The following is a 27,710-nucleotide window of genomic DNA, read 5'->3' as shown; positions in this document are numbered from 1 at the left end:
GCAGCCAATTGCCTAATCAGACTGCCTCCCACCTGACAGTTGGTAATTAGGAGATGGTTGTGTGTTCATGTTAAAACCTTAACATGCAGGTGTCACCATCGTGTTGGGATGTAGTGGAGGAAAGAACAAGTCTGAGGCAAAAGGCTGAGGTGGGCACTTTTGTTCCATTGTGGCTAATTAATTAGTTTGGGCTTAGGTTCAGAGGGGATTGAGAAGGCTTCCCTCTTTCATTTTTTTTTTTTAAACAACCTGAGAAGTTTCTGACATTAGAGTCACCATGACTGATTTGGACTGTAAGAAGCACAGTGATTGCACCATCTCCAGGCTGCTCAATGTGGTGGAAAATGAGCTCCTGGCTGGCCGGGACAAAGGAGATCCTACTGAGAAACAACTCCAGGTTATCTTGGAAGATTCCGCCCTGTGGCAGAGGTTCAGAGAAGTTACAAATGAGATGATTGTCACCAAAAATGGCAGGTGAGTGTTAACCTTCTCTTTTGCTACAGTGAATGGTGCAATGAATTTACTACATAGAACAACGACAACTGTGATTGATTTTCAGTTCATTGGAGATGTTCTTTTTGAGAAGATCTGTAGAAGTAAATAAAAACTGCACGAGAAGAAGCTTATAGTCTCGCCATTATTCCACTTCTTTCAAGTCAACTTGGTTTGTTTGCTGGCCGACTGAATAGAAACATAGAAACATAGAAGACTGACGGCAGAAAAAGACCTCATGGTCCATCTAGTCTGCCCTTATACTATTTTTTGTATTTTATCTTAGGATGGATATATGTTTATCCCAGGCATGTTTAAATTCAGTTACTGTGGATTTACCAACCACGTCTGATGGAAGTTTGTTCCAAGGATATGCTACTCTTTCAGTAAAATAATATTTTCTCATGTTGCATTTGATCTTTCCCCCAACTAACTTCAGATTGTGTCCCCTTGTTCTTGTGTTCACTTTCCTATATTTTTTATTTATTTGTGTATAAATAGTCAGCCCTTTTGGATATTAGTAGTTGTTGTGAGATGCTATTATTGACAGCTTAGAAGCAAGTGAAGTATCTTCTGTATGTGTATTCAATGGATGTTGATGCAGCATGCTTACATCTGCAAGTATCTAAATAAAAGAATCAAGGATTTATTTATTTCTGGACCAAATGTTCAAATTCTTTTTTGAAAGACTTTGTCTTATGAGAGAGTCCCATTGGATATCATATATTTCCTGTACCATATAAGAGATTAGTGTTGTATATGGTAAATGCATATTTGCTCTTAAGGAGATTGAAAGCATTATAAACTTCAAAATACAAACCAATATAAAATATAAATGATATGATATAAACTAATTAAAATGATTTTGCCTGTCACACATGCAGATCATGTAAAGCTCTGATTAGTTTATAATGCGTTCTTATAATATTTATAGATGATAAAGTGGTTGTGCATGATTTTGTCCAGGCATATTTAACATTGTGTTAAACTTTGGGCTGATTGCAAATCATTTTTTCTGGAAGATCTTTCAGTCTTGATTGGTTTCTCTTCTAACTCTATCTTCCCCATTACTCGTTCCAACACTTTTCTTGCTGTAAAAAAACTTTTTGGAGGTGAAAATATGGAACTATGTTGCAATCCATTTTATACATTTTTTTTCTAGTGGCTACAATAATAAAGAACACTTTATCTACAGATCTCAATTCCACTGGTCAATATCATGTGAAGGCCAAATGTATTCAATATGTATCATCATGAAGAAAGATGATCTATGTACGTGACCAGTAGAAGTTGGTGGCTTGATGGTAACCCATCAACCAATACAATTTTATAGTTTTGCTTATGCAAACAGTAAGCCCAATATCCTGTATAGCTTCAGGAATACAGGAAAATAACCCTTGATTTTTTTTATCTAATATCTAAAAGAAAAAATATCTCTCTCCTATGATATGCAATCTTAGACAATGTATGAAATTGGAAACTGTCCTCTGTTCTGTCCCTCTCTGGTTCTTGGTGATCATCGTTCTTCAACAGATATAAATATTGAATCACCAAATTCAGTGCTACCTTTGATTCTTTAGTTTACTGATTCCCTAGTCAACCCCCCACTCACATTGACAGTCATATTTTCTTAGAGGATCTTTTGTGGTATTTATGTAAATAGATGGAGACAGGGCTATGTACAAATGGGAACTCATGTAAAAAATGACAAAGTCGATCATATAGTAAAGGGTTATATTTTTGCATTGTCACACTAAGAAGAAAATTGAGTTAGATGTGTGATGTATCTGAAAAGATGCTAAAGAGAATATAATAATTACCGGTATGCAAAGGGTGCTTAAGGAATAAAGAATTTTTTGAAGTTGATAAATTGTAACTTGTATTTTTATTATGTAAAATTCTGGCTGGGTTTGCTAACAGTTGCATTTCAACAAAATCAAATTCAACTTCGAAGTACAGGATGAAACGTTAATACACATTATAAAGTGAAAATGTACTCACTACTTTCTAAGAACATCTCAGTTGATAAAAAGTTTTCAAATATTGTGCCTGAGAAAGTATTGATGATATATTGATAAAAAGAAAAGGGTCTCAATTAGTATAGAAGACAATTACTTTCACTTCAATGCCCTGTTGTCATAACCCATGGGTAGGAAATTTGATAGCTTTGATTTGGCTTGTGCTATTGCTTGATGTGTTCTTGCACTAATTTTACTTCTTTTCTCATTCATTAATCACTATTGCTTTTACTAACTTGGTTCATTGGCAAAAAAGAATGCACAGTTGAATTTATGAACACTAAATTAATCCATGCATAGCAGCAAAAGTCATCACAATGTTTTTCCATCAAGATTTTCCATCAAGATTTAATACATAAATGGAGATTTAATTTAAGACATAGATTGTGTCTGCATTCAACTAAAGTTTCCCAAGAATATTATAGTATATAGAGCTGTGATGGTGCACCAGCTAGCATTCAGTATTACGGGGTAATTTTGCTGAGTGCTAGAAATTCAGCAGTTCAAGTCTCACCAGCTCAAGATTGACTCAGTCTTCATTCTTTCGAGATTGATAAAACGAGGACCCAGATTGTTGAGGGCTATATGCTGACTCTGTAAACGACTTAGAGAGGGCTGTAAAGCACTGGGAAGTGGTATATAAGTCTAAGTAATATTGCTAGGCAGTGATGGACTACCAAAACTTTTACTATCACACTGTGGGTGTGGCTTATGCATTTTGTTTCAACGTCTTTCAGTGCCAATTGGATGCTCTGGGGTGGAGCTCCATTTTTGCTACCCCACTGCGTTCTCCCCTGTCCGGGCAGTAACCCACCCCTGTTGCTAGGGCTATATGTTATTATTAAAAAGCAACAACAACCCAATCCAACTCAACCAATTCAAACCAAGCCAAGAAAGAGTTTGATGTTTGTTTATATCTAGGCAACCTTTCTCAATTTGGAGCTCTTTAGAAGTGCTAGGCTACAAATTTATTTATTTATTTATTTATTCATTCATTCATTCATTCATTCATTCATTTATTTATTTATTTATTGTTAGAGTTGGAAGGGATCATGCTGGTCATCAAGTCCAACCCCCTGCCTAAGCAGAAACCCTATAGCATCCCAGCCAAATGGCAGTCCAATTTCCTCTTTAAAATGTCCAGAGTATTGGAGTTCACAACATCCGCTGGTAGGTTATTCCACTGGTTGATCATTCTGACCATCAGGAAGTTCTTCCTTATTTCCAGGTTGAACCTCTCCTTGGTCAGCTTCCAGCCATTGTTCCTCGTCCGGCCCTCCGGTGCCATGGAGAATAAACGTCTACCATCTGTGACTAATATGATGGAAGATTTAATCTCAAGATAGCACAAGGCTAGGGAAAATGGCCTAAAAGCTCTCAAGTCTTCTGACATTGAGTACTTTTTATTTATTCTTTAGTTTCATATCACATTTTCCCTCTGAAAACCAAAGGCAACATAGATAGCCCTCTTCAAAAATTTCTGCCAAATAACAATTCTGTGGGATATATTGCTTTTGGAGAAACAGCAGAACCTCAGACAGCCAGTGAGTTTTCATGACTCATGATGGACTTGAATCTGGATCTTCTTCATCCTCATCCCAAACCTGCTCCCAAGTATGATTTAAGTGTTTTAGGTGGAGTAAAAAGAGAAAAATAGAAATCTTCTAAGTAAGTATATACATAAAACAGACTAAACTTGTTCAGAAATATTCCTAGGTTTCCCCCAAACTTTACATAGTCAATAATGGTGCAGCAAACAGTGCAAAACATCCCATTTGAAGATTATTAGTATAGGATATAATCAATGGACTAATCAAAGGAAATTGGCCATGCCCATATTTATTCTGCCTGTTTGTTCTCTATTGCTTATCAGTTTCAAGGCATAGAGATTTTTTCTTCATTATTATTATTATTATTATTATTATTATTATTATTATTATTATTATTTGGATTTGTATGCCGCCCCTCTCCGAAGACTCGGGGCGGCTTCCAAAGAAGAAACTGGAGCCAACAAGCAAATTGGTCTAATGGCTGGTTGTTTTTGGTAATGCATTCAATTGGACCCATTTTTCTCATTAGATATTTAAATAGGTCATAAGATAAGATTTCTTATCATATATTGTGATACAGCAAGTAAAGCCAAATGGAATTGATTTTTATCTCTATTTTTATGTAACACGCATATTATTCATTTTGTAAATAATGTAAATAAAAGCATAATAAACAAGATCAAAATCTAATAAGTGGTCAGGGCTCTCAACCATGGGAGGAAGAGGAAGAGAAGAAAAAATAGTTTTTCTCCAGACATTATGAGGTTAAGGAAAGAAGAGCAAATTGAATAATTGGAAATGTAGTTGCAAAAAAACTGAAATAAGTTGAAATCAACAATAGTTGGAATAGGTCTTGAAAAATGGCTTACATGGACAAAAATAAACACAAATAATATGAAAAATATAGTTCTTTAACCCTTCAAATATTGCTGCATTACAACTTTCACCAACCCTACTCACCATTGAGAGGAAAGCTGAGAACTACAGATGGACAAAAAAAATGGAAGCACTTGACTTTTTGTCATCATATAATGAGCCGGGGTGGCGCAGCAGGTAGAGTGCTGTACTACAGGCCACCGAAGCTGACTTGTAGATCTGAAGGTCAGTGGTTCAAATCTCATCACTGGCTCAAGGTTGACTCAGCCTTCCATCCTTCCGAGGTGGGTAAAATGAGGACCCGGATTGTGGGGGCAATAGGCTGGCTCTGTTAAAAAGGCTATTGCTAACATGTTATAAGCCGCCTTGAGTCTAAGGAGAAGGGCGACATAAAAATCAAATAAATAAATAAATGAATGAAAGAATGAATGAACGAATAAATAAATAAATAAATAAATCACAATGTTCGAACTTGTTCAAATCAATCAAAACTTGACATATTTTTATGTGTTTTAAAAAATTAATTCTATTACAGTATTAGATATGTTTTTTAAACTACCTTTTTTTACAGAAATTTAAGGAAATTGGTTGTTGTTATTATTATTATTATTATTATTATTATTATTATTATTATTATGTCAATACAACACAGCAAACAAGATCACTATGCTGGATTTTGTATTACATCATATTGATCTCGTTTGCTGTGTTGTATTGACATAATAATAATAACTTATTATTATTATTATTATTATTATTATTATTTATTAGATTTGTATGTCGCCCCTCTCCGAAGACCTTATAGAAATGGCAGACCTCTCAGACTTTCAAAGAGGCCAAAATGTTGGTGCTCGAATGGCAGGCGCTAGTGTAACAGAAAGTGCCTGAATGTTTGGCGTTTCAAGAGGTAATATCTCAAAAGGAATGACTGCTTTTGAAACAGAAGGGAAAATGTCCTCAGCCAGCACAGGTCTGGTCGAAGTTGTCTGAGAGAGACCGTCAGACTCTAAAGTGAATTGTTAGAGACCACAACTCCTAAAATCACTGCAGAGCTCAATAGACACATACAGAACCCAGTTTCCACAAAAACTGTTCGAAGGGAGCTTCACAAATCTGGATTCCACGGAAGAATGGCAATTAGAAAATCTCTGCTCTCAAAGACAAATGTTCCAAAGCTTTAGAGTGGTGTAGAAACTACCAGAAATGGTCCCTCGAGCAGTGGCAAAATGTGATTTTCTCTGACGAATCATCATTTACCCTTTTTCCGACCTCCGGCTGTGTTTATGTTTGGAGACAGCCAAAAGAATCATTTCATCCAGACTGCCTTCTCCCAACCGTCAAACATGGCGGGGGTTCAGTGATGATCTGGGGTGCTATTTCTTGGAAATCCGCCAGGCCAATGATTATTCTTCATGGAAGAATTAATAGCCATCACTATTTAGGAATTTTGGCTTGCCAAATTCATCCTATGGTTCAAGAACTGTTTCCAGAGGGGGATGCTCTCTTTCAACATGATAATGCACCCATCCATAGAGCAAGAAGTGTTAAAGAATGGCACGAGGACCATTCTAATGAAGTTCAGCATCTCATCTGGCCACCACAATCACCAGACCTCAACATTATTGAGCATTTATGGACGATTTTAGAGATTCAAGTAAGAAGATGATTTCCACCACCATAGTCTCTAAAAGAACTGGAGGGTGCTTTAACTGAAAAATGGGCTAAAATTCCTTTGGAAACAATTCACAATTTTTATGATTTAATACCTTGGAGAATTGAGGCTGTATTCGCCGCAAAAGGTGGACCAATATTAAAAGATATTTTGATGATTTTTCAAGGTGTTTCCATTTTTTGTCCACCCCCTGTATATACAGTATTTTCAAAATCTAGTTAGATACAGGTTTCACATGAATAGAATATAAACAAATAAATGCATGTACTTTTCCATTTCCAAAATGTTAACATCTCCAATATAAATATTCTAAATACAGTTACGATTGTCTTTTCTTCCTGTCTGCCAGAAAATACTGCTTAGGAAAGCTGTGAACAAATTGTTCCTATCCTTCCTGAAAATATAAAGTTAGCATTTCAGTGCTTTAATATTGATTCTCCTCTTTCTGTATTGGAAAATAGATTTAAAAAATTAAATGCACTACAAAAAACAACCAGCCTTTAGACCAGGGGTGAAATCCAGCAGTTTCTAACAGGTTCTGGAGAACCGGCAACTGAAATTTTGTGTAGTTCTGAGAATCAGAAAATACCACCTCTAGCTGGCTCCAGAATGGAGTGGGTATGGAGATTTTGCCATATCCTTCCCCTGCCATGCCCACCAAGCCAAGCCCCCCCCAACCCATGCCCACAGAACCGGTAGTAAAAAAAATTCGATTTTACCACTATTTTAGACCAATTATCATTATGTAGCATATCCTTGAATGTAATTTTCGTAGGAAGGACTGTTGGATAATGAGCCAAATATTTGTGATGACTATGTTCCCTAGTCAATTGTTTTAGGAACAGAACTTGCTGTCTTGATGGCAAGACCTCATATTTCATAGCATAATAATAATAATAATAATAATAATAATAATAATAATAATAATAATAATAATAATAATAATAATAATTTAATTAGATTTGTATGCTGCCCCCCGGAGCGGCTCACAACAAGTAAAAACATCATATACAAATCCAATATTAAAACAGTTTTAAAAACCCTTATTAAAAAACAACCATACAACCCAAACAAACCATACATAAACCAAGACAGCTAAGGATATATCAATTATTCCATACCTGGCGACATAGGTGGGTTTTCAAGAATTTAGAAAAGGCAAGGAGGCTGAGGGCAGTCCTAGTCTCCAGGGGGAGTTGATTCCAGAGGGCCGGGGCCGCCACAGAGAAGGCTCTTCCCCTGGGCCCTGCCAAATGACATTGTTTAGTTGACAGGACCCGGAGAAGGCCAACTCTGTGGGACCTAATCGGTTGCTGGGATTCGTGCGGAAGCAGGCTGTCCCGGAGGTATTCTGGTCCGATGCAATGTAGGGCTTTACAGGTCATAACCAACACTTTGTATTGTGACCGGAAACTGGTCGGCAGCCACTATCCATGCTATGGATAGATTTTGTGTCATTAAGTGATTCATTAATATGTTAATTTATAAAACAAGCAATTAAAACAAATTATTCCCCAAATTTAAAAAGACTTAATTTCAAATAATTCCCTCACCACTGTCTAACTATTCACTAAGGCTGCACTACTATTACTATTAGTTTTGTCATTGTTCCTGTCATCCATCTCCTCCCACTTATGACTGTATGACTGTAACTTGTTGCTTGTATCCTTACGATTTATATTAATTTTGATCATTTCTTGATTGCGCCCTATGGTGTTGTACCGGTTGATTCTTGACAAATGTATCTTTTCTTTTATGTACCCTGAGAGCATATGCACCAAAGACAAATTCCTTGTGTGTCCAAGGCCAAAAAATAATTCTATTCTATTCTATTCTATTCTACTCTACCCTACCCTACCCTACTCTACTCTACTCTACTCTACTCTTCCCTATTCTATTCTCATACAGGCGGATGTTTCCAGTTTTAAAGATCAGTGTTTCGGGATTGGATCCAAATGCTATGTATTCTTTTCTCCTGGATTTTGCTCCAACTGATAGCCATCGCTGGAAGTATGTGAATGGAGAATGGGTTCCTGCTGGAAAGCCAGAGCCGTCCAACCACAGCTGTGTCTATATCCATCCAGACTCACCCAACTTTGGAGCACACTGGATGAAGGCCACAGTATCTTTTAGCAAAGTGAAACTTACCAATAAACTAAATGGAAATGGGCAGGTATGGTACCATGTTTTTTACTTTGTAGGCCTCTTGGCTTCAGTCATTGGCTTCTACCAATCAAGAATGATCAAGGGTACATTTATGCAATTAGAAGGGCCCTTAGATGCCTCTTCACCCACAGATGCCAATTATTCCATGGAGTCCATATGTAAACAGGAATAAACAGGCTTTAATTGGAGCTTTCAGATTTTAATGGACTCCTTGATGTCAAGAGAGACAGAATGTGCTGTGGTTTAACTACCAGGGATTTTTACCTCCGTAGTATGCCTTGTGTACTGAGTTTTTACACAGGGCTTCAGAGAAGGGGGAAATGATTGGGGGTATTGAGCCTTTGTTTTCTTTCCTTTGCCATTTGGTGCGTAAGTGGTATGTTGGCAATAGTCGGGTACTCAAATAAAAGGCTTCGTCTAAATGAAATAATTACTGTGCTTGCTTTTGCCTCATGATAATTATAAATATACTATTGAATCATCTTTGGCCTTTGGAGTAATAATACAAAGTATGTACCTGTACGAGGAAATAAGTGGCATTCTCTCTGAAGGCCCTTAAAAATGAAAGAGAAAAGTTGGCTTTGTTGGCTTGTTTGTTTAATATGCATCTAGGACTACAGTGTTGAACATTTTCTTTGATTCATTTTGGAATGCAAGATTAAACCTGAAAGCAAATCCATTAGCAGGCAAAGAATGAATTTTCAGTTTTGCGTATTATTTACATCTATTCTGACCTGTTTATGGCCATTTCTATACTTATCTGGGACCCTCCAGAATTTACATGAAGAAACAAACTGGGAAAGCAGGAACTTTGGTTTTATGTAGAATTGTTTAGTACAGGTTTTCAGAGAAAGATGGTTAACAACAACAACAAAAACAAAGCATTCAGATAGTGCCTAGATTTCTGTTTCCCCCCCAAATTGAAACACTGTAATTTTGCTGCAAAAACAATATACATTTTCCAGGGGTGGGTTCCAACTTACCTCATGGACAGTTTGCTTTCTCCCATGCTGTGTGTCTGCATGCATAGTGCAAAAAAAAAACAACAACTGGATTTTTTAAAAAAAGCCAAAACAATCCAGAAAAAGTTTAAAAAGATGGTGGCGGCCACGGATAAGTACAAACCGATCCAGTTCAGTGACAACACCGTGATGTCACCAGTGGGTTGCTACTGGCTTGGGTGAATTGGTCCGAATCGGGAAGAACCTACCTTTGGTATCTTCCCTACATTTCAAATTTTACAATATACCTTAGATTATCCACGGTTGACCTATCCAGATTCCTAAGAGGTCAGTAAGGGGCGAGTACAAGTGCACTAGAGTGCCTTCCATCTCCTGTCCTATTGCTCTTCTGTATCTCCTATACCAGTGATGGGCAACCTTTTGAGCTTGGTGTGTCAAAATTTGCCAAAAACCCGAGCATAACTCAGATGGTGTGTCACCTTGAGAAAAAAAACACTCTCACTCTCTCTCACTCTCTTCCTTCCTCTCTCATCATTCACTCTCTCTCTCTCCCTCTCTCTCTTCCTTTCTTTCCTTCTCTCTTCCTTCCACTTTTTTCTCTTTCTCTCTTTTCCTTCCTTCCCCTCTTCCCCTCCCTCTCCCTCTCTCCTACTCTTCTCCTACTCTTCCTCTCCTGCTTTTCTTTCTCCTCCTCCTTCTCTTCCTCCTCCACTCCTCTTCCTCTCCTCTTCCTCCTCCTCTCCTTTTTCTCCTCCTCTTCCTCTCCTGCTTTTCTTTCTCCTCCTCCTTCTCTTCCTCCTCCTCTCCTTTTCCTCCTCTTCCTCCTCCTCTCATTTTTCCTCTTCCTCTTCTCCTTTTCTTTCTCCTCCTCCTTCTCTTCTTCCTCTCCTTTTTCTCCTCCTCTTCCTCCTCCTCTCCTTTTTCTCCTCCTCTTCCTCTCCTGCTTTTCTTTCTCCTCCTCCTTCTCTCCTTTTCCCCCTCTTCCTCCTCCTCTCATTTTTCCTCTTCCTCTTCTCCTTTTCTTTCTCCTCCTCCTTCTCTTCCTCCTCCTCTCCTTTTGCTCCTCCTCTTCCTCTCCTTTTCCTCCTCCTCTCCTTTTTCTCCTCCTCTTCCTCTCCTGCTTTTCTTTCTCCTCCTCCTCTTCCTCCTCCTCCTCTTCATCTCCTTTCCCCCCTCTTCCTCCTCTCCTTTTTCTCCTCCTCTTCCTCTCCTTTTCCTCCTCTTCCTCCTCCTCTCCTTTTTCTCCTCCTCTTCATCTCCTCCATTTCCTTCTGGTTCTCCTTCTCCTGCTCTTCCTTCTCCTTCTCCTCTTCCGCTTTCTCCTCCTCTCCTTTTCCTCCTCCTCTTCCTCTCCTTTTCCTCCTCTTCCTCCTCCTCTCATGTTTCCTCTTCCTCTTCTCCTTTATCTCTTCCTTCCTTCCCCTCTTCCTCCCTTTCTCTCTCCTTCTCGTTCACTTTTCTCTCCCTTCCCTCCTTCTTTCCTCTCCTCTTTCCCTCCCTCTTTTTCCCTTCTTTCTCTCCACGTCTCTGGCGGGCAGACGGCTTTGCTAACCGGCACAAGGTTCAAGCCAGCTGCCCAGGAAAGCCCTGTGCCAGCCAGGAAAGCCGGCTTTACGGGAAAGCAGCACGCTTTTCAAATGCGCTGCTTTCCTGCTGCAACTCTTTCCTGGGCGGGGGGGGGGGGGGGGCTAAACAGAGGCGGTGGCGGGGGGTTCAAGGGACCAACAGCCGGTCCTTTTCGAGGCTGCGTTGTTGCAGCGTCTGAGGCCGCCGCTGCCTCCGCCTCCAGGCGAAGGGATCTCCTCGGTGGGTGGCCTCGGAGGCTGCAACAACGCAGCCCCGAAAAGGACCGGCTGTTGGTCCCTTAAACCTGCCGCTGTCGCCCACTGCGGAGATCCCTTCGCCTGGAGGCGGAGGCGGCGGCCTCAGACGCTGCAACAACGCAGCCCCAAAAAGGACCGGCTGTTGGTCCCTTGAACCCGCCGCCACTGCCTCTGTTCGGGTGAAGGGATCTCCGCAGTGGGCAGCAGCAGCTTGAAGAGACCAACAGCCGATCCTCATTGAGCTGAGTTTCCTTTGGCTTCCTTCGAGGCAGCAGGTGAGCTTTGCAGTTTTGCCTCGAAGGAAGCCAAAGGAAGCTCAGCTCGGGGGTGGGCCTGAAGCAGCCGCCGCCTACTCCGCCCCACGCTTCGGCCGCGCTGGGGCCAAGTAAGCTGAGGCTAGGCCCGTCGCCCCGGCTCCAAGTGCGGGGCCTGGGCGGGCAAGCATTGGGAGGGCCTCGCCGTCACTTGGCGGGAGAAGAGCTCCCCTCCCCACGATCCGGGACAGCATGGCCGTCAGCAAGTTAGTGTGCGGGGGTCCTGATGGCTTGCTTACGGTCCCCTCCAGCCGCTCATGCAGGGTTTCCAGGCTTCTCGCAGGGCGGCGAAGAAGCAAAAAAAGCGGCACTGAAGGGACCAATACGGTCTGCAGCTTAGCGTCTGGAGGAGGAGGAGGAGGAAAGCCAGGGGGCGGGGAGGAAAGCGGGCCTGCAATTGGCCAATTTCTTTCTTGCCTTCAGGGAGAGGAACTGCTGCTGTTCTGCCATAGGGTGCTTTCCTCCCCGCCCCCTGGCTTTCTTCCTTGCCACCGCCAGACTCTCAGCAGCAGAGTAGAGGGGAGATTCGGGAGCAGCCACGTGTCACCAAAAATGGCTACGCGTGTCAGTGCTGACACGCGTGTCATAGGTTCGCCATCACTGTCCTATACCTTTCTTCTATTCCTATATCTCTTCTATTCTTTCATTGATATATTTTATTCCTATATCTTCTCTTCTATTCCTTCTTAGATATATTTTACTATGAGTATATCCTCTATAACCTTCATTATGTATTTTACTATGTGTATACCCACTAAAACCCTCATTGTGTATTGGACAAAATCAATCAATCAATCAATCAATCAATTTAAACAAACAGAACATATAAAGAAAAAAATGATTTTCCATCACTGCTTCTAATTCAGGGGTGGGTTCCGGTTTTCTTCACTGCTGGTTTACTCAGGGAAGTGCAGTGCGGGCATGCGCGCATTGTGTGAACATGCATACACAATATTAAAACAAAGCTGCACATGCGCAGGAGCAAAAACCAAGATGGTAGTGCATGTGGTGGCGCTGAGAGAACCAGCTTAGAGGTGTGGCAGGCTTGGGTCGCTGCCTGTTCCAGCGACCCAGGCCACCAAGTTACTACCGGTTCTATATAAACGGTCCAAATTGGGAGGAACCCACCTCTGTTGTAATTCTAATATAAAATGTATTCAAAATAGACTCAGTCAGCTGTTACTATTTGCAGTATTCCTATTCTTTGGAATACTGTTTGTGCACCTACAGTCATCCAGTTAAAGTGACTAGAGATTGGTATAAATGGATGGAGAAAAGAAATAGGGTAATATGACACAATGTAGTTGTACTGATTAAATAGATAAATACATACACATAATTCAGGTAAAGAGCAAGAGAATATAAATACAAATGGATAAGCAGTAATAGCTTTTGACATATTAACTTCTGTATCTATTTTTCAAGGCTACTCAGTGATATATCTATACATTTATAAGTATAATTAACTACTACTAATCTATTTTGCTTACCACACTTATCCTATCTTTTTGAATAATACATATTATATACAGATATGTTAATAAGAAACGTAATAGAATGGCTTATGATCTGTAAAGGACAAATGTGAACAATATTTGTTTTAGTCTTTTGTAGTTGTGTAAAAAACAATAAATAAACTTTTTTTTAAAAATAAAGTGACTAGAGATGAAACTTATCATATTTCATTATCAATAAACCAACTATCGCTGTTATCAGTTACTTATTTTCACTCTTCCCCTTTTTGAGAGTGGTGTGATGAGGATAGAAGGGTGGTGAGATCCATATATAGCAATTGGCCTTAAAATGAAAGCTTCCTGACCTTGGAAATAATATATCAAAATGTTTGTTTAAGTGCAACACTTGGGCCACAAATTATTTCATTACCAGGGTCTCATCTTGCATTGAAACCGAAGTTAGTAATAATTTCCATATGTCACAAGTTTTTGTAGAATACAAAATAATATCTCTTCAATTATTTTCTCTCCCTTTTTCTTATTCTAGATTATGTTGAATTCCCTACATAAATATGAGCCTCAAGTTCATATTGTTCGTGTAGGAGGCCCACATAGGATGGTAATGAATTGCTCTTTTCCTGAAACTCAGTTTATTGCTGTGACTGCCTACCAGAATGAAGAGGTAGGTGGCTATTGTAAAAAAGCAATTTATTTATTGTGGGAATTACTTTAAACTGTCCAGAGGAGCATAGTTAAATTTTGTGATCCACTGCCCTTATTGTTTGATCCTATCAAAAACAATGGGTTACTTGCATGCTTGCTATTCGATAACTATGGACAAGGCATTCAGACGACACCAGAAGTTATCCTGCTGGATTGGAAAGTTAGATTAGATTAGATTTACTGGATTTATATGCCGCCCCTCTCCGCAAACTCGGGGCGGCTCACAACAATAATAACAGTACATAATAACAAATCCAATGCCCACCAATCTAATTACAATTTAAAATTAATAAATTCATAAAAGAGTCCCAATATATATAAAAAACAGGCACACAGTCAATCAATCAAATGGCAAAACAACATGGGCAAGGGGGAGATGTTTTAGTTCCCCCATGCCTGATGGCAGAGGTGGGTCTTAAGGAGTTTACGAAAGGCAGGGAGGGTGGGGGCAATCCTAATCTCAGGGGGGAGCTGGTTCCAGAGGGTTGGGGCCCCCACAGAGAAGGCTCTTCCAAGTTAATTTCTTTCAGCTGCAAAATCAAAGCTTCTGCTTAAGAAAGAAACCTGCTAGGCTGCCACAGGACTATTGAAAGCCCATAGCAAGCAAATCATATGCAATAACCCCAACCAAGTTGTGCTCCTCAGTATATTGCTTCCGATAGTGATGGATAATACAAAATCATTATGTGATTGGTTGCTTTCTCTTTTTGAGAAAATTGTTTAAGAAAGTTCTCTTTTTGAGAAAATTGTTTGAGAAAGTTGTCCAAATAAATGTTTACTCTCATTACAGTAACTAAACCATGAAATTGTTTTAAATCTTTCTTTTAACTTCCTTACTTCCTTAATAAATATCAGGACTCTATTAAATTATGTATGGTATGAAGAGAACGTTCTGTCTTTCGCATGTTGTGCCTTGCCTTTGTATAACTTTTTGGTATAATATATTTGAATGTGAATTGTCTGTGGCTAATTAAAACCTATTGAACTTTATGTGGATAAATGATCAACCATCATCTTTAAAAGACTTAACAGAATTCTTCTTTCTTGAACCTCAAGATAACAGCACTCAAAATCAAATACAACCCTTTTGCCAAGGCATTTCTGGATGCAAAAGAAAGGTAAAATCAGTTCTTCATCAAATGTATGAAACTTGTTAATGATAGAAGAATACCAGTTACTTTACTGTTCTTCATTCTTATTTTGTACTCTGCATTAGAAATATAATAAACATTAATGTATGCATTATGACTAGAGATCATAACAATTTGGCAGACTTTAATGACAACAAATTTAAGAGAGCTTTATGAAGTTGATTAGACTTGTAAATAATAAGTAACCTACATAATGTCATGATAGAATAAAGAAAGATCATTGGAAGAATAATTTTACCAGAATCAATAAAACTTTCATCTCATTTATCGCTCAGAAACCACACTAAGGATGCTCCAGATATTGTCTCTGAAAGTCAACACATGACATACTCTCACTGTAAGTTATACAATAGCTTGTTACTTATTTTAAATTTATAACATGAGTTTACTGGTGACTATTGCTTTTGTAACATCTGTCAGTGCATAGTATTGGATTCACAGATGGGAAACTATTTTGAATACTGTAATAGGCAATGGTATGAAACAACAATATTATTTTTTAGTTTCCTGCAGCTGTGCTTAAGGTTTTACTCAAATGTCCTTATTACCACTTCTCTCCATGGACATATTATTCTGAGCATCTTATTTCACAGGAAAGGCAAACTTTGGAATTAGTAGATACATTGTTATGAATATTCTTATGACAGCACTGACATGTTGAACCTGCCTATATAGAAATTACTACCATGATGGTAGTGGCCAAGAATAAAACACCTACTTAGAGAAAGCAAACTGGTGATATTGCCTCATTATTTATTTTATTTATTTATTTATTTATTTATTTTGTCCAATACACAATGAGGGTTTTAGTGGGTATATATACACATAGTAAAATACATGATGAAGGATATAGAGGAGATACTCATAGTAAAATACATTTAAGAGATAATAGAAAAGAAGTTATAGTAATAGAACATATCAATGAAAGAATAGAAGAGATATAGGAATAGAAGAAAGGTATAGGAGATATAGGAGAGCAATAGGACAGGGGACGAAAAGCACTCTAGTGCACTTGTACTCGCCCCTTACTGACCTCTTAGGAATCTGGATAGGTCAACCATAGATAATCTAAGGGTAAAATGTTGGGGGTTTGGGGATGACACTATGGAGTCCAGTAATGAGTTCCATGCTTCGACAACTCGGTTACTGAAGTCATATATTTTACAATCAAGTTTGGAACTATTAATATTAAGTTTAAATCTGTTGTGTGCTCTTGTGTTGTTATGGTTGAAGCAGAAGTAGTCACCGACAAGCAGGACATTGCAGCATATGATCTTGTGGGCAATACATTGTCCCTCCTTGTATGCATTGCTTTTTATACTTTCTCTTACATCACCTCACATCTATTATTTATGCTTAGTTTCATATCTATTACTCTTGGTATATGTCATTAATGTCATGCTGGTTTCTTTGTCTAATTCCGTCACCCGGTTTGTTTCATTCTCCAATTAAATTTTAAGGCTATTATTTACTTTCTCTGCTAGTTATTCTCTCTTGCTTAATAAATCAAAGCCATTGTGCTTCTTTCATTTCCTTAATTCCTTACCCCTCCTTCAGCAGGGGGCCACCATTCCTGGCACTACCGGAACAGAGTGGGGGCGCGGGAGTGTGTGTGTGCCGGGTCGGCGGAGCCGCACACTGATTTGGAAGTGCATGCTTCACGCACAAGCTTTTTCATTAGTGCATGTGCTTTTTCACCCCTATGCATGCGTAGAAGGCTTTGCACATGCACAGAGGGTTAAAAAAAGAAAAAAGTTATGGCATCCAGGTGGATGGGTATAGCCTTATGCTAGCAGTTCTCTGAATCACCAGTACCCGCTGCTATCAGTACACCCAAACTTTAAGATCCTCACCTCTAAACCATGAATTTCACTGCTGAAATATACCTTCCAATAAAAAAGAATTAGATTACATGGTTCTTATTTCCATCCTTTTTCTTTGAGATGAAAAGATTAATTAATACATTTTAATTAGCATTATTAAAATGATATTTTAGTAATGTATTGACAAAAAACTATAGATATTAGAATTGATTTTAATTATATGAATTATAATATAAAAATGGAAATATAGAAATAGATTTAATAAGAAAGCATAGTTTTATAAACTGTATTTCTGTACTGATCTGAACATAGTCAGCATTTTTTTCCTGTATTATTTAGACTTCTATGATTAGCGGAGCGATGGTAACTCCTTAAATGTTAAATGTTGTATGTATTGTTTGTCTTGAAGAAAAATAATAAAAACATGATAGAAAAAAAAGAAAAAGAAAAGATGATTTAGTTATCCTATGTTTTTGAGTATTTTAGTCTGCATGCCAGATTAAAAGATATGAGTGTGTGTGTATATATATGTACATATATTCCTGTTTCCTACTTCAGATTTTTGTTTTACTCAATTCTCAATATTTCTGTAGTGGGTGGTTGGTTGATTTCCAATCCTGACGCTGTCTGTGCAGCAGGAACTTCCAATTATCCATACACGGGGAGTTTTTCTCTGCCTGCTCCGCATTCTCACCACGGCTGTGAACATTATTCAGCTCTACGAGGACACAGGGCCGTTCCATATCCGGCTTCGTACATGCAAAAAAATAATTATCCAGGCAAGTCCTTGTCACGTTTTGCATTTATTTATCAAAAGCAAATGTATTTATTTATTTTTATTTATTTATTTTCTCCAATACACAATAATACACAATGAAGGTTATAGAGGATATACCGTGTTTCCCCGAAAATAAGACACTGTCTTATATTAATTTTTGCTCCAAAAGTTGTGCTACGTCTTATTTACGGGGGGTGCCTTGTATTTCTCAAATAAGACAAATTCACAGGCAGAAAAGCTGACACCCCCAAAGAAAGTGTACTGTACGGTACACTGATTACAGTACGGTTCCTGTCAGTGTGGCACCCACACACACAAACGACGGCGCTTATATGGTACCAAAGTATACTCCCGCTATTGCAGCTTCTGGCCACCAGAGGAACTACAGTCTACGCACTGTAGTGGAGACTGTAATGGCGGTGAGACAGCAGCAGACTGTGTCTGCTGTACTGGATGGTACAAAGCGATGGGAGGGGCCAGCAGGGGACGCCACATTATTACGGTACCGCTATGAACAGCTTTGAATGGTACCGTATGTTTTTCCACTGTACCGTATGCAAACTTGACTATGCCTTATTTTTTGGGGGTGCCTTATATTAGCAAATTCTGCAAAACCTCTGACATGCCTTACTTTCGGGGTACGTCTTATTTTCGGGGAAACAGGGTAGTAGAGAAGAAATACAAGATATAGGAGAGACTATAGGACAGGGGACGGAAGGCACTCTAGTGCGCTTATGTATGATGCCAGTTTACATCACACGAAATGATTAGCAAGTGAATCACAGCAAAAAGATTTTGAAAGGCTAAATGAAGAGGTGTAACTATTCTAATTATACATATAACCAATGCTCCTTTTTTTTTTAAAAAAGGGAAAAATATATTGAACAACCACAAAAAAGAAAAAAAATATTAGTACATAGAATGCTCTTGTTTTCTGTATTATTTTCCTTCACAGCTGAGAAAGAAATAGTAGTGGATCTTGGCTAGATTTGATTAGTATTTTAATGAGAAATACCCCCGAGAAATACTGGGACTGTAAATTAAGCTGTAAAATTCAGCAGACAAACACGGAGAATGGAAACTGTGTCTATATTTTGCCAATAAAATTACAGCAATGATAGATATTAAACGAGATTCCAAGGAGAATTCATTTTTAGGGAAATTTAATCAATGAAGCTTCTATTTGGAAAGATTGTACGCATTTTTTAGGAAATGTTCCTTTTCACTCTTCACTCTTGCTTCCCCATGAGGCTTCTGGAAAAACAGCTCTTTAATGGCAAAAAAGAAAATAATTGAGCAATGTTCTTTTTCTTTGACAAATTTTTATGATACTTTTGATTTAAAATATTTTTGATCATTATAATATTAAGATTAAAAAGAGTAGAAAAACATGAGGCAAGATTTGTCCGTCCATTACCCTGGGGGGGGGGAAATCACTAACCCCCTCAGAGAAGGTTCGCAACTTGGGCGTCCTCCTCGATCCACAGCTCACATTAGAGAACCATCTTTCAGCTGTGGCGAGGGGGGCATTTGCCCAGGTCCGCCTGGTGCAGCAGTTGCGGCCCTATTTGGACCGGGAGTCACTGCTCACAGTCACTCATGCCCTCATCACCTCGAGGCTCGACTACTGTAATGCTCTCTACATGGGGCTACCTTTGAAAAGTGTTCGGAAACTTCAGATCGTGCAGAATGCAGCTGCGAGAGCATTCATGGGCTTCCCTAAATATGCCTATGTTACACCAACACTCCGCAGTCTGCATTGGTTGTCGATCAGTTTCTGGTCACAATTCAAAGTGTTGGTTATGACCTATAAAGCCCTTCATTGCATTGGACCAGAATATCTCCACACGAATCCCAGCGACCAGTTAGGTCTCACAGAGTTGGCCTTCTCCGGGTCCCGTCAACTAAACAATGTCGTTTGGCGGGGCCCAGGGGAAGAGCCTTCTCTGTGGCGGCCCCGACCCTTTGGAACCAACTTCCCCCCAGATATCAGAGTTGCCCCCACCCTCCTTGCCTTTCGTAAGCTCCTTAAAACCCACCTCTGTCGTCAGGCATGGGGGAATTGAGACTTTCCCTTCCCCCTAGGTGTATAAAATTTATGCATGGTATGTCTGTATGTATGATTGGTTTCTTACATTAGGGTTTTTAAATTAACTTAAATATTAGATTTGTTTACATTGTCTTATTATTGTTGTTAGCCGCTCTGAGTCTACGGAGAGGGGCGGCATACAAATCTGATAAATAAATAAATAGTATCAGGAACTGCATACAATTATATGAACAGAGAAAGCCATATAGTAATATATGCCTCTCATCTTTAGGATGCTGAACCTGGGGCAAGCAAAGTATGTACACTAGAACAGAACTATAATCCCTTCCTCTCAAGAAATACTGCAATATGATTGGACAGCAAGGACATAATAGTCCAACTGTCTACTCCCAGTGGCGCTCTGTTTAATAGCAATAGCACTTAGAATTATATACCACTTCAGAGTGCTTTACATGCTAAGCAGCTTACACAGTCAGCATATTGCCCCCCACTCCCAATAATCTGTGTCCTTATTTTACTGACCTTGGAAAGATGGCAGGCTGAGTCAACCTTCAGCTGGTGAGAATCGAACTGCTGAACTGCTGGCAGTCAGCAGAAGTAGCCTGCAGTGCTGCATTCTAACCATTGGACCGCCACAGCTCATTTAAAGGTGATTTCTTGTGGCTCAGCTAGCAGGAAGCAGATAAACCAGGAATTGGCAATGCAATTTTGAAACAAACATTGCAAAACCTTAAATAGAATTGTACTACAACATTATTACATAGAAGTATAGTTTCATTAAAAAAAATTATCGTACACTAAACGCAAATACAGTGAACCCTCGAGTTTCGCATCCTCGAGCATCGCGAAAGGGCTATTTCGCGAGTTTTCAACCCGGAAGTAAACTCCACCATCTGCGCATGCGTGCCTTTTTTCTATGGCCACGCATGCGTAGATGGTGGAGTTCCCCAGCTGGGAAGCTGGGCAGCTTCCCTGGGTCTTCCCCCTCTTGCCCCGGTAAGACCCCAGCGGCAGCGCGAGCAACGGCATGGGCGGGCGGGCGGCACGCGCGGGGACACCCCAGCTCCGCTCCCCAGCTGGGAAGCGGCCCCAGCAACAGCGTGGGCGGGCGGTGCGCGCGCGCTTGGGAAAACCCCAGCTCCGCTCCCCAGCTGGGAAGCGGCCCCAGCAACGCGCGCGCGCTTGGGGAAACCCCAGCTCCGCTCCCCAGCTGGGAAGCGGCCCCAGCAACAGCGTGGGCGGGCGGGCAGTGCGCGCGTGCGCGCTTGGGGAAACCCTAGCTCCGCTCCCCAGCTGGGAAGCGGCCCCAGCAATGCGCGCGCGCTTGGGGAAACTCCAGCTCCGCTCCCCAGCTGGGAAGCGGCCCCAGCAACAGCGTGGGCGGGCGGGCGGTGCGCGCGCGCTTGGGGACACCCCAGCTCCGCTCCCCAGCTGGGAAGCGGCCCCAGCAACGCGCGCGCGCTTGGGGAAACCCCAGCTCTGCTCCCCAGCTGGGAAGCGGCCCCAGCAACAGCGTGGGCGGGCGGGCGGTGCGCACGTGCGCGCTTGGGGAAACCCTAGCTCCGCTCCCCAGCTGGGAAGCGGCCCCAGCAATGCGCGCGCGCTTGGGGAAACTCCAGCTCCGCTCCCCAGCTGGGAAGCGGCCCCAGCAACAGCGTGGGCGGGCGGTGCGCGCGCGCTTGGGGACACCCCAGCTCCGCTCCCCAGCTGGGAAGCGGCCCCAGCAACAGCGTGGGCGGGCGGGCGGCACGCGCGCGGGGAAACCCCAGGCGCGAGCAACGGGGTGGGCGGGCGAAGGGCGGGCGGCGGTGGAAGTAAAAACACCATCTGCACATGCGCAGATGGTGTTTTTACTTCCGCACCGCTACTTCGCGAAAAATCGATCATCGCTTGGGGTCCTGGAACGGAACCCTCGTGATGATGGAGGGACCACTGTACTTTAAAAGAATGAATATGTAAAATCTTAGTTGTTCGTTATTCTTGAATGAAATGTCATAGGTGAGATTGCAGACATCTTGTAAGATCCTGGGTGTTTTTAATATTTTAGTTTATTTTATTATGAACCCCAAACCATAGTTGCACGATAGTTCAAGAACTACTGAAAAGAGTCATGTTCTCAGTCAAACTGAAAAGACAAACTGCACTTTGTGAACATATCAAGGAGTGAAAAATAAAGGTTGTATATTCAATTCAATTCAATTTATTAGATTTGTATGCCACCCCTCTCCGAAGATTCGGGACGGCTCACAACAGCAATAAAACAATATTATAGTGAAACAAATCTAATATTAAAAGAAGCATATAAAACCCTACATACCAAACATAAATATAAAAAAAATAAAACTCCCCCATGCCTTGCGGTATAGATGGGTCTTGAATAATTTACGGAAGACAAGAAGGGTGGGGGCAGTTCTAATCTCCGGGGGGAGTTGATTCCAGAGGGCAGGGCCACCACAGAGAAGGCTCTTCCCCTGGGGCCCGCCAAACAACATTGTTTAGTGGACGGGACCCGGAGAAGGCCCACTTTGTGGGACCTTATCGGTTGCTGGGATTCGTGCGGTAGCAGGCGGTTCCAAAGGTACTCTAGTCCACTGCCATGTAGAGCTTTAAAGGTCATAACCAACACTTTGAATTGTAACCAGAAACTGATCGGCAGCCAATGCAGGCCATGGTTCAGCTCAAGGTTCTGCCTTTTTCTGATTTCATTTAATACTCAGCCTGATTTGGTAATGTAAACATAATCTCACAATGGTACTGAATCTTTTGTGTTCTCTATTCTAAAGTGAATCTGACAGAAAATGCCAACAGTGATTTCCAAGTGTCCCCAAGCCCTGAAGGTTGGCCCACAGGACCCTCCAGTCACCACAACAACCTGCTCCCAGTGCCACATAATAGTAGTACTACCGCTCCAGGGTCCAGGTAAGCAAGCATCGTTTCACTGTGTATGTTGTCCTAGCAGCAGCTATATCAGTAGTCCCAGCAACCTTTCTTGCATACAACGAGGAAAAGAAATAGGTCAGATTTTACTATACAGTCTTATAAACTTAATTGGTTCCAGGACAAAGTTCTTAAGGTGAAAAGTTTGTAAGACGAAACAATGTTTCCCATAGGAATCAATGGCAAAGCAATTAATGCATGCAAGCCCAAAATTCACCCCTTTTGCCAGCCAAAGCACCTGTTTTTGTGCTGCTGGGATTTCCCTGAGGCTCCCCTTCATGGGAAACCCCACCTCCAGACTTGTGTGTTTTTGCGATGCTGCAGGGGAATCCCAGCAGGGGAATCCCAGCATCGCAAAAACGAGCGCTTCACTGGCAACGGAAGCCCAGAGGTGGGGTTTCCCAGCGAAGAGAGCATCAGTGAAATCCCAGCATTGCAAAAACACCGAAGTTCTTGAAACCCCACCTCCGGACTCCTGTGTTTTTGTGATGCTGCGATTTCACTGAGGCTCCTGTCGGTGGGAAACCCCACCTCCGGACTTCCGTTGCCAGCGAAGCATCTGTTTTTGTGCTGCTGGGATTCCCCTGCTGGGATTCCCCTGCAGCATCACAAAAACACAGAAGTCCGGAGGTGTGGTTTCCCATGGAGGGGAGCCTCAGGGGAATCCCAGCAGTGCAAAAATGGGTGCTTTGCTGGCAACGGAAATCCAGAGGCGGTGCATCCCAGTGGTGGCGGTGGGTTTGTAATGTGAAAATAGTTTGTAAGAAGAGACAAAAAAATCTTAAACCCCGGGTTTGTATCTCGAAAAGTTTGTGTGACGAGGCGTTTGTAAGACGAGGTATCACTGTATACCCCTTTCCTCCTTTTAAAGACAAATAAAATAAAAAGCTATGTTAACTTTCTATATGACAAGAGGCAGTTTAATCATTAGGAAGAATGATTATATTTTGCTGATATAAATATCAGGTGAATTTTATTTAAGTATTCAATACAAATCAGTATTTAAGTCTGGTTTGCTCCCGAGGGTGCAATTTAAAACTTGGTCTGGGCTCAAAAGCAAAACAGACTCTGGTTAGTATTTGGATGAAAACCCACAAGAAAATAGAGGAGCTATAGACTAGCCTGAGAAATTGGGGGGAACATATAGTGGAAGATGATAGCAAAATATTTATTTATTTATATTTATTTATTTGTTTTGTCATGCACATAATGCAGGGATGTGAAGAAATAATCATATTAATATACATGAATAAAATATTAGAGGAATAATAGAAATAGTAATTTATTTATTTATTAGATTTGTGTGCCGCCCCTCTCCGAAGACTCCGAGCGGAGTAATATTCATATACATGATGATAGTAAGACATAAAGAGACATTAGTACAGGGGACGGGAGGCACGTTGGTGCACGCCCCTTACTGACTTCTTAGGAATCTGGAGAGGTCAACAGTGGACAGTCTAAGGGTAAAGTTTTGGGGGTTAGGAGATGACACTACAGAGTCTGGTAGTGAGTTCCAAGCTTCAACCACTCGATTACTAAAGTCATACTTTTTGCAGTCAAGTTTGGAGCAGTTTACATTGAGTTTGAATCTGTTGTGTGCTCTTGTGTTGTTGAGGTTGAAGGTGAAGTAGTCGTTGATCGGAAGGACATTGTAGCATAGAGCCGGGGTGGCGCAGCAGGTAGAGTGCTGTACTGCAGGCCACTGAAGTTGACTGTAGATCTGTAAGTCAGCGGTTCAAATCTCATCAATGGCTCAAGGTTGACTCAGCCTTCCATCCTTCCGAGGTGGGTAAAATGAGGACCCGGATTGTGGGGGCAATATGCTGGCTCTGTTAAGAAGCGCTATTGCTAACATGTTGTAAGTCTAAGGAGAAGGGCGGCATAAAAATTGAATAAATAAATAAATAAATAAATAAATATTATTTTATGGGCAATGCTTAGGTCATGTTTAAGGCAGCGAAGTTCTAAGCTTTCAAGACCCAGGATTGTAAGTCTAGTCTCGTGGACTATTCTGTTGCGAGTGGAGGAATGAAGGGCTTTTCCTGTAAAATATCTTTGGACATTTTCTAGGGTGTTTATGTCCAAGATGCGATGCGGCTTCTAGACTGAAGAGCTGTATTCAAGAATAGGTCTGGCGAAAGTTTAAGCTCTGGTTGGTAGTGTGAGATTGCAAGAGCAGAAGCTATGTAGGATTAGGATAACAACTCTCAAGGCCTTTTTGGCGATGTTGTTGCAGTGGGTTTTGGCACTTAAGTAATTTGATATGAGTATTCCAAGGTCTTTTACAGAGTGGGGGTTGTCTGTAAGGTCTTGTTTATTCAACTTATATTTGGTGTTCTGATATTTTGCAAATGTGAAGGACAGAGCATTTGTTGGTTGAGATTTGGAGATTTGGAGATTTGGAGATTTGGAGATTTGGAGATTTGGAGATTTGGAGATTTGGAGATTTGGAGATTTGGAGATTTGGAGATTTGGAGATTTGGAGATTTGGAGATTTGGAGATTTGGAGATTTGGAGATTTGGAGATTTGGAGATTTGGAGATTTGGAGATTTGGAGATTTGGAGATTTGGAGTTGCCAGATGTTAGACCATTCAGAAACATAGTCTAGGTCTTTTTGGAGAGTAGCTCTGTTATCAGTGGTGTTGAAAAGTTTTACGTCATTGGCGAAGAGAACACAGTTGCTTGTAATGTGATCACAAAGGTCAGAGGTCAGTAAGGGGCGTGCACCAAAGTGCCTCCCGTCCCCTGTCCTAATGTCTGTTTATGTCTTACTATCATCATGTATATGAATATTACTCCGCTCTGAGTCTTCGGAGAGGGACGGCATACAAATCTAATAAATAAATCTAATAAATAAATCTTTACTTTCGGGAAACTTACATTTGTCTCATTACCTTCGTCTCTCTCCTCCATTTTTTTCATCCCTGTTAAATATTTTCCCATGGTGTCTTTTAAGGGTTTGTTATATGCACTTCATATCTCCTACTCTGTGTGCTATTGTTCGGTGCCAAAAACCCTTACTCTCTGTGCCAGAAAAAAACACATTCCCCAGGGACATGCACACCCCTGGATCACTCCATGCCCCCCCAGGGGGCCCACCCCACTATTTGAGAAACACTGCTTTATGTCAAGGGTAGACAATCATGTTAAAGGTTTCATACGGTTTCTAAAAATTTTTAAAAATTATCTTGAATCTTACAGTTCTACTAAATTGTTTAGCCACAAAAGGCTGAAGCACCTAAAGGTGCAAGAAACTCTCCCTAACCTTGCCCTAAGTTAGAAAGAAATGAAAAATAGCCACTATATACAGTGTTCCCTAGATTTTCGTGGGGGATGCATTCCGAGGCCGCCCGCGAAAGTCGAATTTCCGCGAAGTAGAGATGCGGAAGTAAATACAACATTTTTGGCTATGGACAGTATCACAAGCCTTCCCTTAGCACTTCAAACCCCTAAGTTACCATTTCCCATTCCCTTAACAACCATTTACTCACCATTATTACTGGTACTCAGCATTGAATAAGACACTTAGTGATCCTGATATTTATAAACATAATTATTTAACAATAATTATTTTTTTTGTTATTTATTTGCAAAAATTATTAGTTTGGCGATGACGTATGATGTCATTGGGCAGGGGAAAACTGGGAAAAAAAACGCGAAGTATTTTTAAATTAATATTTTTTGAAAAACCGTGATATAGGCTATTCGTGAAGTTCGAACCCGCGAAAATCAAGGGGACACTGTACAGCACTTGCATAAAATCATAATTCTGGAAGCCTATTTCTTTGCCAGACAAATAATGCCTTGAATAAAGAAATACAATTTTCAGCCAAAAATGATTCTGTTCCTGTTATACATCAAGCAATGATAACGGTAACTGCAAATTTCAGTTGTGGTTTTTGTATGTGTGTGTGTGTGTGTTGCTTTGTTGCAGTCACTATCCTTGCCTCTGGACTGTCAGTAACAATGCTGTCAACATTTCTAACCTGGCAAGCGATGTAAGCAGCGGTTCCCCATTTCTGCGAAGCAGCATTGCGTTGCCTGCCACATCCTCATCTGGTTTATCAGGAACAGTTGCCAGCAATGTGGACACACAATTGGAACCTGCCTTCTCCAGATTAACAGATTCAACCTGGACACCTGCCACCTCTCGTTCTTTCTAGTGGGTTTTGGGAAGCAGCACACGATCACCCAACAACAGAACAGGAGGCTGCGATAGGATAGGAAGAAGCCACATCTAACAAGAAATTCCGGTTTTGCACTAGCTGTTCTTTTTGTTAACGAATAAATTAATCAATTATTATCACATTATTTCTCAAGAATGCACAGTAATACATAAAGCAAGCATGAATTGGTGAAGTCTTCAAGTTCATTTCACCCTTTATAATACTGTATAGAAAAAAATATATTTGTGGCACCATATGTTGCTTTGAGATTAAGAATGGCAAAAGATCATTTATGTGCAAGATGAAATTGGAAAACCAGCAGAGACTGATAGCCCTATTTGTTATAGCAGATATAGTAAGAGTAACCAAAGAGAGGCAAGTACAGCCATCTTTCGATTCTAACCCAGTCACTTCTGTCTTGACTAGTGGTGGGTTGCTACAGGTTGAGACCAGTTCCCCTGTACTGGTGGCGGAAATTTGCGACCGTTCGCAGAATCGGTGGCAAATTTCCGCCACCAGTACAGGAGAACTGGTAGTAATGGCTGTCTGGCTGGCCATGCCCCCGAACCTGTCTTCTGGTCTCCGCTCCTTGAAAGCAACTGGCAAAGAATCCTCTGCGCATGTACAGAGGCTTCTGCGCATGCACAGAAGGCCACCTCCAAATTGTGACGCATCCACACAAAACATGCACTTCCAATGCAATGCGAAGCGGCAGGGAAAGTAAGTAAAACCCACCCCTGGTCTTGACATACCC

The 27,710-nt window shown here is 40.9% G+C and overlaps 1 protein-coding gene across 1 annotated transcript; it reads left to right on the top strand.

The window, feature by feature from the left end:
- Nucleotides 1-277: 277 nt before the first annotated feature.
- TBX19 (T-box transcription factor 19) lies at nt 278-26,953 on the top strand. The gene is made up of 8 exons (XM_070751720.1): nt 278-474; nt 8,517-8,781; nt 13,875-14,009; nt 15,107-15,168; nt 15,477-15,538; nt 17,618-17,803; nt 22,636-22,771; nt 26,725-26,953. The coding sequence occupies exons 1-8, from the start codon at nt 278-280 to the stop codon at nt 26,951-26,953; spliced, it is 1,272 nt and encodes a 423-aa protein (XP_070607821.1).
- The last annotated feature ends 757 nt before the right edge of the window (nt 26,954-27,710 follow it).

Source organism: Erythrolamprus reginae, chromosome 4, assembly GCF_031021105.1.
Source record: "Erythrolamprus reginae isolate rEryReg1 chromosome 4, rEryReg1.hap1, whole genome shotgun sequence".
NCBI lineage: Eukaryota > Metazoa > Chordata > Lepidosauria > Squamata > Dipsadidae > Erythrolamprus > Erythrolamprus reginae.
The sequence above is the reverse complement of the archived record's forward strand: the minus strand, read 5'-3'. Positions and strand labels throughout refer to the sequence as shown.